Source organism: Corvus brachyrhynchos, unplaced genomic scaffold (assembly GCF_000691975.1).
Source record: "Corvus brachyrhynchos isolate BGI_N302 unplaced genomic scaffold, ASM69197v1 scaffold70, whole genome shotgun sequence".
Taxonomy (NCBI): domain Eukaryota; kingdom Metazoa; phylum Chordata; class Aves; order Passeriformes; family Corvidae; genus Corvus; species Corvus brachyrhynchos.
This window is the reverse complement of record NW_008236217.1, coordinates 2,624,439-2,637,129: the sequence shown is the minus strand read 5'-3', so window position 1 is coordinate 2,637,129 and position 12,691 is coordinate 2,624,439. Positions and strand designations below refer to the sequence as shown.

Genomic DNA, 12,691 nt, shown 5'->3' with positions numbered 1-12,691 from the left:
ATTTTTGTTCTTCAAAGGCAAGTTTTCTCTGGGGTTTTAATATGGAGCTATTCTAAGCTGAATTGCAGAACTTGAAGTCTCAATGGTGAGGAAGCATCATTTATTACTAGCTTTGTCTTTCGGTGGGTGTGTTCCTTCAAAGTAGCAGGATGTGAGCGTAGAAAGAGTAAAGGACACTGTAAAAACTAGAAATCTGCAAAATTCAAGTTGCTATATGAGACAACTAAACTGAACTTAAAGCTAGTTGATAGCATCTTCATCTACATTTCATGTCCTGCAGTGGAATATTATTTTTCATTTTTACAAGGTCCTTTATAAAGCTATAGGACTTAAGAGGTAAAAATAATGTGTGTTTATCTTATTACCTCCCACAATATAATTTTGGCATAGCCTTGGCTTATGAGAGAGACAACTCCCATTTTCTATTTTCACTAAGGAAAATGACAAAGTCAGGACTCCAGTATAGGAACTTCTGTGTTGTTCTTGAGTCTGTGCCAGGTGTTAGGAGGCCTTCAACAGTCATTACATGTCATTTTGTCCAAGCTATAGTGGAGATTTAATACAAATTTACTCAACCCATTAATTTTAATGCAAACATTAGACATTTTTAAATATAAAGCACTTTAACCATGGATCTTACTTCCAAGGCATTTCAAAATAATGGAACAGGAAAGGAAAGACCAATAAAATAGTAAATTCCAGTTGCAATTTCACTACAGCAAACTAACCTCCTTTTAGTGAAAAATGAGATGTTACCAGCAGGATTCCCACAAGACCTGTACTATTCCTGTGTGACTTGGGAAAAGGGGATGAAGGAGCAGCGTGATCGTGTTTACCTGCAGTACCTAAATATGCTGCAGCCCATCCTAGCCCTGGCTGCAGAAAGGCACACTGAAAGGTGTAGAATGATACCAACCACCTGGACAACAAAATGGGAGGTGAAACTCAGGAAAGAGTAAGTGCAAAGAAATACCCCTTGGGGGAGAAAAACAGTGATATCTTCTAAACTGGATAACATCACTTTAGGAAAAAAAAAATTTACTAAATACAGGCTGTTCTCCCAAGAACTTCATCTCAGCACAGCAGAGGAGGCAACTAAAGTGTCATAAATCACTAAACAAGGAAAGGCAACATCACCCTGTCAGCATACAGAATCAGGATATATTTGTACATTAAATACTGTGCTTCTGCTTGCCTTACCTTGATTAGCAGAACCAGGAAAGCTGCACAGAAGTGCAGCAGGAATAACTAGAATCATGGAACAATATTTTATTGGATAAACACTATAAAGACTACAATTCTTCAGTTTAGGAGGGGAAGCGTGTCAGCCAAAAAAATGCATGCAAGCAAATGCCAGACTTTTTTAAAGACTATGACAAGTAAAGCTACTGGGAAGTGAGTTTTCACAATACAGTCTAGGAGACACTGAAATCACCATCAGTGGGTTTAAACAAAAGGAAGTTCCTTTTCCATCTAATCAAACTGCAGGACTCACTGTTACAGGATGTTGCAGAGGCCAAAAGTACAAATGGCTTTTAAAACAAGATTACATAAATTAATGGCAAATGTATCCATCTATCTGCACGTATTACAAGCAGTGGTCTAGATACAACCTCTGGCTCAGAGCTCCTGGATTGCCAGAGGTAGATGGTATACGAGAACATAATTTTATATACACTTTGAAGCCTCATATACACAACAATTATTGATTATTTACAACAAATACAAATAGTATAAACATAGATAACAAATCCTTGTGTTAAACAGACATTTGATAAGGAAGAACTCCCACTGAGCAAACATGAGAAGGCAGCCTGCTAGAACCTAAACCAAATTAGCCAGAGTGCAAAATGTGTAAGTTTGGAGCAGAGTGGGTCCTCAGCATCAGAACAATAAGAAGAAATGGTTTTAAATTTTAGGGGTTTTTTATAGTAAGAATGGATACTCCTCAAAAACACTTAGCTTTAACCTACAATTCAAGGCCTAGCATCTAGTTCCTACAGAAGGCCACTTCAGATGAACACAACTCCATCTGGCTTCAATTTCCCAGTAGATATATGGTATGGATGGCCAGGCTGACATCTCCCAAGAGGCACATGGCTCTTATCTCTCTAACGCAGTCCTTGCAGAGGACAGGCCATTGACAGGGTGCACTGTAACTGCTGTACCTGGCACAGAGCAGCAACTGAGGCAAGCCTCGTCCTCTGCACCCCTGCTGGGGCAGCCGGCCTCTCTCAGCACCTGTTCCTTCTCCCTTCTCCTCTCCCTCAACACAAAAGGGACATACCACTGCAGAACAAGGTCCTCAGGGGAGCACAGGCAGGATGGAAGAGGGCAGGAGCAGCAAGTTTGTGTGGGGAATACAGATGAAAGAAAATTGCTAGAAGGTAGATGGAAGAGGTAAGGACTGTAACTTGAGAGCTGCAGGTTGTTGATTTATTCAACAGCCTGGCAAAATACATAAGCTTGACTCTTATCAGTTCAAATGTTTCCTCCTCACACTCATATTTTTTAAAATGGAGTGGGTGGCATTTTTCATAAGGAAAATAAAACTGAAATGTACCAAAAATATTGGCCAGATGTTCGTTACAAATTTACTCCATAAATATACGCAAAATATTCAAGCAAAGCACTTTTTGGTAGTTTATGGCTTTGAAACAGCATATTTCATTTTTCTGTCTGTTTTGCAATAAAAGGATAACTATACCTGCTGTACTGTGCCCTCTCAGTACAGAAGTGGCCCCAAAATCATATATATTATATAAAATAATTTTGAAGAGAAAGTATGAATCCACTATAGGTAATTAATTTCTTAAATCAGTCTTGTGAAGTATACACATGCTTTGTATCAGCAAGCTAGGCTAGGAAAGGACTGTGCTATGAGCATACGCACATATGAATGGAAAAAACAGGCAACTTGGGAGAAAACAGGAAAGAGGCAGCAGCACAGACTTAGTAAAAGTGACCCCCTGGATGACCAAAAGGGATCCAAGGTAGGAATATTTCAAACAGCTACATTACTGGCATATTTGACCACAATGATCCTTCAGGGAGCAAATGAACACTAGTAGAAAGACAGACTCCTGGTAACTTCATTCACACATGCAATAAGCAGGACTTATACTGACAGTGCCATTGCTGGAAAAAATATTTTAACAAATTGCAAAATTTGGCTTGTTTTGTATCTCCTCCATTTCAAACTGCGGTATTTTTTTTCCATGGGAGGGTTGAGGTTGGCAGGCACCTCTGGAGATCATGTGGTCCAGCCCACTGCTCAGAGGTGGGTCACCCAGAGCAGGCTGGGTGACCAGTGATCAGGTTTTGAGTATCTCCAAGAATGGAGACTCCACAACCTCTGTAGCAACCTGCTTCTTCGGTTCAATCACAGTGGAAAAAGCCTTTCTTACATTTCAATGGAATTTCTTGCATCTCGGTGTACCACTGCCTTGCCACTGAGCACACTGCTGCCTAGAGTCTGGCTCCCTCTTCTTCACTCCTCCCATCAAGTATCTGTACACACTGGTATGGTCCCCCTCACACCTTCTCCTCTGCCGCATAAACAGCCCCAGCTCTCTCAGTCTCTCCCAGTATGACCTGAAAGAGCAAATCCACCACTATGAACAGTGCTACTGCCTGGTTGATGTGCTGTCATAGAGGGGCTAAACACACACAAATAAGGTTAAGCCAAACAGAGGTACGATTAAGCCAGCATCTATTTCACTGGGCATCATCCAGCGTGCCAACTGAAAAGGAGTCAGTTTAAGATGCCCTTATCAACTGGCCACAGTTTCCTTTCTCACAGCAGTAAGGCTGCATGCCAGCTGCCTGAACAACAATGCAGCAACCACTGAAACTGGAAGGGCCCAATGCCTTCAGCAGAGAACAGACCACACACTGTTCGAATACATCAGAAGCTGTTGAGGGATCTTGGCATCCACGGCAAGGTTTAGCTGCTTGAACAGATGCTTGAACAGGACAGAGAGCAGCAACACGAGAGATACGTTATTAACCAACTATAAATTGCTTTGGAAACCTTACATGTGTTGCATCCCTGGATTTTTTCACAGCACAGAGAACTTAAACATATGAGGATTTCTGCCTCAAAGTTGTGACAAGTTTTTAATCTATAGCAATTTAAATTCCACATTATCACAACAGTCAGGCTAAACTATTATTTAAACTTTTTTGCTTCATTTGACTAGTAACTTCAAGACTTTTATAACTATATAGCTGCAGCCTTCTGACCTACTCAAGCAGGAAGATAACAGACCCTGGCACACCAGAAGGGCAGGAAACCACAGCAAGGCTAAGCCCAGCAGAAAATCCTGCAGCCTCTGCCACCTCACCAACAATTTCAAGCTATCAACAGAACAAATTGATGTGAATTGATAATTCAAGCTCTTCCTGGAAACAGATTTAAAATATCTTCATACAAAAAAAAAAAGACAAATCAAACAAAACCCAGGAAAACAACCAAACCAAGCAAATACATATAAGTCCCTAGAGTCTTCAGCTGTTATTGCATTTTATAACTTTACAGTCAATGCAACAATTCCTTTACCCTGCTAGGACTAAAAGGAAAAACAGCTTTCTGAACTCCCTCAGTGCATTCACCTTTGTATCATTTTCAACATGTTTGTTTTTGCTGAAAAAAGGCAAGGCAATCTCAGGCTCTGCTGTCACTGCAGCACAGTGGGGTGACAAAGCAGCACCTCCTCAAAGTTGTACATAATTTCTACAGTCCAGAATCCTTCACGGTCAAACTCTGTGCTCTAAGCTGGTCTGAGCCTAAATTAATGTGTAAAATTAATCCTTGGGTATTAAATAACTTTTCTCTTTAGGCCCCAGTAATTACCTACAGGTATGGCCTTCATCTCTTTGTCAGAGCACTAGGCACACAATGTATCAATAACCACCATACCTCCACACACAACCTCCACACAGACGTGCAGACACGCACATTTCTACCCGATTCCTATTTATAACACCATACGCTAACAAAAATACTCTGAAGCAGTTTTAAGTTAAGTACCAAAGAACAAGAAAGTCTTCAAGTGTAAGCAGCTGTTACGTGCATAAAGGCATTGCTCTGTTTTTGACAGACACTGCCCTGGAACAGCGAGTGGATTTTGACCTGATGCTTACGACTGCCACTTACCAGCTAATTCTGGCACAAGCCTGCACTGGAAATATGCCTGACCACCCATCATTAACCAACAACCTTCAGAAACTCAAAGACGTTTACAAGGATTTAATCAGCACCAAATGACTTTTCCAAAAAGCCTCAAAGCCTAGAATTAGTCCTCCCTCTGAAGGGTCTAAACAGCAAACCACAAATGCAGAAGACAAAAAGGGTATCATAAATAATGATTATTTCACTCAGTAGTAACTGCAAAGTCAAATAACTCTACTGTTCTATTCACTAAAAATACTACTTTCAAAATACTGTTTTCTTAGAGCTGTGTAAAAAACATGCCAATGATAAAGTACTTGAATTGATATAATCTGAGTATGTTGATTTCCAAAAAACACTTGTACAGTCCTTGCATTGTCTGCAGTTACTCCCCCACTGAAAAGTAACAAAATACAGCAGCACAAGAGCCAGGGAGCCCCACGAGTGTCCTACCGAAGAATTCACTAATCAACCCACTCACAGCAGTCCCAAAATTAATTTCTGAACTGAAAAAAGTGCTGTCTTTGTACAAGAGCTCTCTAAGGAGCCTAAAGAGAAACTATTTAGTCTGCGGATGGGCAAGAAGAAATTTTTGCTTTATACAGAGTATCCGTTTCCCTTTTCTAACAAGTTTCCTCTCTGCTGCAGTAGAAAGCCTTCATTTAAATTCCAAGTATGCTATGTACATACCTACAGGTACAAACATACATACTAGCACCCAGTACAGAACAGCACAGGAGCAACTAGAAAGACAGCATCCCGCAAAATTCCAATAGCAATCTAGCCTGTTCAAGCCAAGAGCCATCAGATATTGACCAAGACAGGCTAAACACAACTGAATTACAAATATAATGAACATGGTAAATACCACAGAAGAGAATAATATGCTGCCCTTTTTTTTTTTTTTTCAGGAAATAGCTAGCAGCCTATTCAGAAATTAAGCACCATCTAGAAAAAAGGAAAACATCTCTCAACCAACCAGTCAAGGTTACTGATACAACTAACCCAGGGATCTGAGAACTGCTGTTCAGACAGTCCTATGACTTGGCAGGACATCACTTGCAAAGAATTTCAGTCCAAGAGGCCACAGGGAAGGGAAGACAGCTCTTCCTCTCAAACTGTACAGCTATGATGAGAAGCATCCCACTTGATTCTTAGGCAGTATTAAATGAGCCCATTCTGTGCAGAAGAGACAGCACAGACCATTAAAATAGCAACACGGTCAAAAAATCATTGATATCACTGACAGGAAAAAATTCATTATCCACAGTGTACTGAAATCACTGATGTGCATAAACTACAATGTTACAGTTTCCTTACCTCCAGGACAGTAACAACTAAAAAACATTAACTCCAGTTACAGTCAAAAAAGGCTTGGAAAAGCAAGCAACAACCAACCCAGAATTTCATACAGCTATCCTAATGCACCAGGCAACAGAGAAAAAATGAGCAGGTCATGAAATGTGAAATAGTACTGGAACTGCCCATATCAGACAGAGCCCCTGAAGAAGAACAAGTGCTGGAGCTGGCACAAGGGGATGGAGCTGACCAGGGACCTTCCTTACCAGCAGCAAACAGTAGCAAGCTGCAGCACACTGCTCATGGCAGAGGATGCCAATCCAGCTCTGTCTTGAAACAGGGAAGTCAAGAATGTCTTTGATGCTAATAAAACTCCAGAGTAATGGACAGGAACAGCCAATAACTGTAAGAGTAGGTTGGTTTTGAAGCTGGGAGTGTAAGGGAAATCAGTTTTCATGTGGAGAAAATACATTTCCACTGTACATGTTACATAGGATCACCTGGTGGGTAGACAAGCAAAGTTTCTGTATAAAATTGTCACAAGAAAGATTCTTGGAGGACAGAAGAATGCATTTCTGATGGCAAGAACCAAGCCTCACACTGAACACAAAAGTACAAAAAAAAAAAAAGAAAGAAAAAAAATACATAGCTAGCAAAGATTTCTTAAACTGTGTTTGAATTTTCAAGGGCAAATTTTGGGAGAATCAGACTCCAAGTGCTAAACTAAGGCTGTAGTTTGGCAAACACTTTAAACTGGCATAAATTTGCATTGCTGCTGAAAGAAAGTCTCACCATCTGCCAGTCCCCTGTGCCAGCACAAACATCCGAACACTGAACCAGGAGCACTTCTTTTGCCAGTTTATTTTTCAGATGGATCAGTTCCCCAAACCAGTTCACAGGATGGCCATGTAAATACTTGTGCTGGCAAAGAAGAGTGACTACTTCTCCAGCACTGCCAGCCCAAAGTGTTCATTGAACTACAGCCTAACACACAGGGGTGTGGAGAAGTTCTAGCAGTCACAGGTGCTGCTCCCCACCCTCAGACACACTGTATTCATACCACACTTCAAAGTTACAATCACCACACAGCTGCCCCTCAGAAACCAGCATATCTTTCTAATTTTCTCTAGTAGGAGAACCAGCCAGAATCTCAGCAATGTCAAAGTTGGCTGTAAACAAGATTCTTTTCTGGATGCTGCTGTGCTTCTCAATCAAAAGATCATTTGCAGGAGAAATCCCAGTCAGTCTTCCAATCATCTGCTCCACCTGGGACTCAAAAGGCTTGTACATGAGGAACAACAAATGAAAACTATAGTCATCACATGTCAGGGCTCTACTCCAACAGGGATTTAAGAACTGTGTGTGGGATGCCTATCCATGAATCACCACACAATCCTTCGCTGACCGGCACACTCATCTACAAGAAAACAACATCAACAGAAACGCTGCTGTGAGGGGAAGAACAGATAAGGACAAGCATTGGTCATATTCTGTATCAAGGTCAAGCAACACAAGTGAGTACTGGGAGACTGAGAGAGACCTAGCCACACTTTCCCCCAAGTCGGTGGCAAATTCAAACCCATACATGAGGAACTACTTAGATCAGTAAGTTTTCTACCAAGAAATAAATTCAAGGTGGGACAGTGAAACAATCTCCAGAATGATACAGAAGGATCAATGTAATTGCACATGCCACATGCAAAATGAAGGGAAGTACCCCACTTTACAGACATTCCTAAGCCCAGATCTCCAGCCACAGCTCTCGGGTTCTTCAATCAGGGCAGGACTTACCTAAGCTGCACACCTGGCCCTGTGCTCACTTTCCTTTCTTCTACCAGAGTTCTGGCACCATCATCACTTTCCAGTATCTGCTTGGTTGGCAAGTTCTTATTCCCTACCTCTTATTTTTCATTTGTTTTCTTATTGCCACACATGCTCAAAGTCATATTTTGCAGAATAAGATATAGTGGAAAGAACACCCATAAACCTCACTTTTTCTTGGTAGCATTAATCCAACATGTTTATAGAAAAGTTGTAACACAAATAAGTGGCAAGAACAGAGAGCCTCTTCTGTCTAGTTTATAAAAACGCTAACAGCAGGGTATGAGAAATCCACTCACTCTTGGAGAATTATTTTCTGAAGAATCATTACTAGCTTTGAAAGAATCTGATTTAATAGGGCACAGTCATACTAGTCTGAATCCAGAGCCCCCTAGGTCTTCAGAAAACTCCAGGATCTCCAGAGTAAGAGATGAGCAATTGCCAGAAAAAGCAGAAAAGCAAGTTTTGCACATGTTCGCACAATGTGTAACAAATAAAGCAATTTTTTAAGCTACAGGTGGCTGAGAAGCAGTGGGTACCACTGGCCTACTAGTAGAGGAGAGCACTAAAATGCAGCAATTTGAACAGGATTGGTCTTCTGACAGGTTTCTAGGAGTGGAAATGAACGAAAAACTAAAGGGATGTAACAGGGCCTGTCAAACTGTCTATTTAATGTCCTTCCAGTAAAAGGCAGGGGGTAGGGTTTAGGAGATGGTAGGCACTGGGTGTAATGGCAAGCAGAAACAGGGATAGGCAGATAGATCAAATGTCTGGTTATACGGTGATTATTAGGAACCCAGTCCACAACTGGGAAGTTGCAGCATTACTCCAGGACCAGCTTCAGATCAGCAGAGTCTGCAATATGGGAAAGAAAAATCTAGCAAAAAAATCATAAGCCTGCCCCCACCCTTAACCCCTTCTTCATGCTCCATATGGGGAAAGAGGAAAAAACTTCTCACCTGGGTGAGATTCAGGATGATTACTTTTCCTGATTTTGATGAGCAGGTTTTTTCCTCCACTAGGTATGTAAGAAAAGGACAGACAGGAAACAGAAATACATGCATGTACAAATGTGGCAACTGATAAGACAAAGGAAAAAAAAAAGAGAATTTATGAAAATATGAAAGAAGAAAAAACTAGAAAATAACAGGAAGGAGAAAGACACTAGTGCTCAAATATGCAAGTATGTGCCACCCTCTGCTAGAGAAAGAAGGAAGCAGAGTCTGGAAAGCAAGAGAACAAAAGCAAGGAATGCAGTAAGTCAGGACTTCCAAGATGAGTAAATAGTTAGCCATTCTCTTATACTTGCTGTTGTCTCCACACACCTCAAAGACACTTGCCTAGTTCATAACTACTACTGTATAGATGTCTTTCAGGCTGGAGAGCAATTTGCTGCCACTCTGGACTAGGTAGAACCATGTCAGTTTAAGTAGATCAGTTCTAGGTAGCCCAGGTAGTCTAGAGAAAACACCTATCAGAGAGTTTAAAATGTAAAAATCTCAGGTCGCTCACAATTAACATTCTACCTTATTTCATGTCCTTTACCTTAATTGACTGGCCCTGGTGAATGTAAATCAATTTGAATTAGATCCTATTAACACAACATAGCTTTTGCCCTGACAGGCAGGTTTACAAGCCAAGAGATTCAGGCTATAAATCTCAGACCAATTTCTTCTTGCTTTTTCATACAATGCTTCTAGACAGTTTATAGAAGTGATATCAAGTTCAATGCCAACACCACCAGTGGGCTACAAGTTATATGGTTACAATACAAGTTATTTGAAGTGATACTCTAGGTATCATCTGCTTCTCTTTATTCAACTCTGAGGTAAATGTGTGAGAGTGAATGACAGTTTTCATTCTGCTTTTGCTGAAATTTTAGAGAACTGAGCTCTCCTGCACACTAAAAGCACTGACTTCCATGGGGAAATAAGCAAGGGAAAGTGAGAAGACAAAGTAATGCATTTCCATGCCACCAAGGAGTAAAGTACTGTGCTTCTACTGATCTGATTCCTGCACTTGTTCTGATCCCCCAAAGAGAGGGATTTCAGCAGTGACTGAAAACCAAGTAGGAATGTAAAATACAGTAGTCCAGGAATTACATGTGTGATTCAGGATTACAACTCCAAAAGCCCTTTTCTGAAGCCCCGGCACCTATTCTTTACAGAAGCATACCACTGCACATAAAAACAGATGCAATATTCCTTTTTGCTGCATAAAACTGAAATCTAGCAAGACCACTGATATTTTTAGAGTGCAAGTTTGAAGCCTTGAAGAGATTTAAGACTGCCTGAAATATAAGTTGCTTAGAAAAGTCCTGCAGGGACCTATGAGGACTCTAGATCATGTTCCCATTGGAAAGTTTTAGCACAGTACTGGTTCAACTGAAGAAATGCAAAGACAGCATTACAAAAAAAAGAAAAAAAAATTCCCACCCCCTTTTCTTTATCTTGGGAGTTTCCCGTGCCCTGAACAAATCCAGGGCTGTTTTTTGCCTTCCAGTTTCTCCCTTCCTCCCTCTCGCAGCTTCCTACCAGCTGAGATTCTGCAGCTGCAGCAACAACAGTCCATCTGTGACAGTGCAACCACCTCGGCAGGATGACTCCTACCATTTCACTGGCTTCCTTATGCTTTAACAGAGGTAGCAAAGTCTGAAGGGGCTTCACCCCTCTTCTTTTTTTTTTTTAACTGAAAAGATACTAATGAATATTCATTACTAGTCCTCTACCAAAGGCATGAATTTTATTTAAAGGACTGGAAGGGAATCACAAATTAGGCTAATACAATGGGAGATTTTGACTCAGTTCTCTGGTCTCGAAATAGAGCTAAGGACTAAGATTTTTGCGGAAAAGTGGTTTGATGACAGTAATATAAAAACTCTGCCCAAAGCCGCCCTGCTCCACTGTGACTCCGCTTCCTGCTGCAACACCATTGCCAGAGTGCTGCACTGTAACTCACGGGTTTATTGTGCCACCGGGGCACTCGCTCACTGATGCGGGTCTCCTGCCCACATTTTTAAGTCCTGCACCTGGCACGCCACATCCTGAGCCAAGGCTTACCAAAACCCGGCCTATTCATGCGAGCCTACGAACGCTTCCACACTCTCCAGCCAGCCCCCTGCTTCCCGAAGCCCATCAGAGCACTGTTACCCTGGGGTTTTTTTGGGAGTCCACGAAAGAACTCACATTTCAATACTCATCGCCTAGCGGATAAGCTTCCAGGTCAAGGGGTTTTTAACAAGACACAGACATATAGACAAGATCACCGTTTTTTCCTGCTTTGGAAAAGTGAAGAGGCAAACAAACCCTTTCGCACCTTCCCGGTAGAGAGCAATCCCCAGGCTGACCGCGGGACAGCGACCTGCCCGTCGAGGCTGCGGCCCAGGCCGGCTGGGTCAGGGGGTCCCACCGCGGCTGGGCATGAATCACAGAATTGTTGGGGTCGGAAGGGACCTCTGCAGATCATCCAGTCCAACCCTCCTGCCAAGGCAGGGTCACCTCGAGCAGGTTACACAGGAAGGCGTCCAGGCGAGTTTTCAATGTTTCCACATAGAGACTCCACGAGCTCTCTGGGCAGCCTGTTCCAGGGCTCTGCCACCCTCAATGTGAAGAAGTTCTTCCTCTTGTTGAGGTGGAACTTCTTGTGTTTTAGTTTATGGCCACTGCTCCTCGTCCTGTCACTGGGCAACACTGAAGAGGCTGGCACCATCTTTTTTACATCAACCTCTGAGATATTTACATACGTTAATGAGATCCCTTCTGTCCCCTTTTCGCTAGACTAAAAAGGCTCAGCTCCCGCATTCTCTCTTCAGGATAGAGATGCTCCAAGCCCCTAATCATCTGCGTGACCCTCTAGAGAAAGACAAGGAATTTCTTTCGCGTACTGAGGCGTCCAGAACTGGACACGACTCCCAAGTATGAGTCGGCTCCGGGGAGCGGAGCGGCAGCGGGAGCACAGCCCCGCACAGACACCCGCACAGTCCCGCAGGGACAGCCAGCCAGCCGGCCGGCCGGACGGACGGACGTGCGCACACGCACGCAGCCCCGCAGACAGCCGCACACGTGCGCGCACACACGCCCGCTCCCGGGGAAGCGCCGGCTCCGCCGCCCCGCTCCCGCCCCCCCGCGCAACATCCCCCCGGCTGCAGGAGCAGGGGGAGGACAGGCACCGGGGGTCCCAGCTCCCTCCCTCACTCACTTTCGTCCTGCCGTTGATTTTGTAGTTGCCCAGCTTTCCGTTGCAGTGCCGGATGAGATCGTCCATGCTGTTCATGAGGAGCCGGATGGTCTGGCATCCCGGCTCCTTGCCCTCCACCCAGGTGATCTTGTCGCCGCGGATGTCCTTGGAGGAGTCGCTCTTCTGGCTGACGAGCTGCCCGTCGGTGAAGAGGCCGGTGTG

General features: G+C 43.0%; 1 protein-coding gene across 1 annotated transcript in view; it reads right to left on the bottom strand.

The window, feature by feature from the left end:
• Nucleotides 1-12,691, bottom strand: part of EGLN1 (egl-9 family hypoxia inducible factor 1) — a gene marked incomplete at its 5' end in the record, with an annotated part of 33,608 nt that extends 20,917 nt beyond the window's left edge. Inside the window, one exon of the mRNA XM_017744843.1 lies at nt 12,491-12,691. Coding sequence (XP_017600332.1) covers nt 12,491-12,691 — 201 coding nt within the window. The remainder of the gene's footprint in view (nt 1-12,490) is intronic.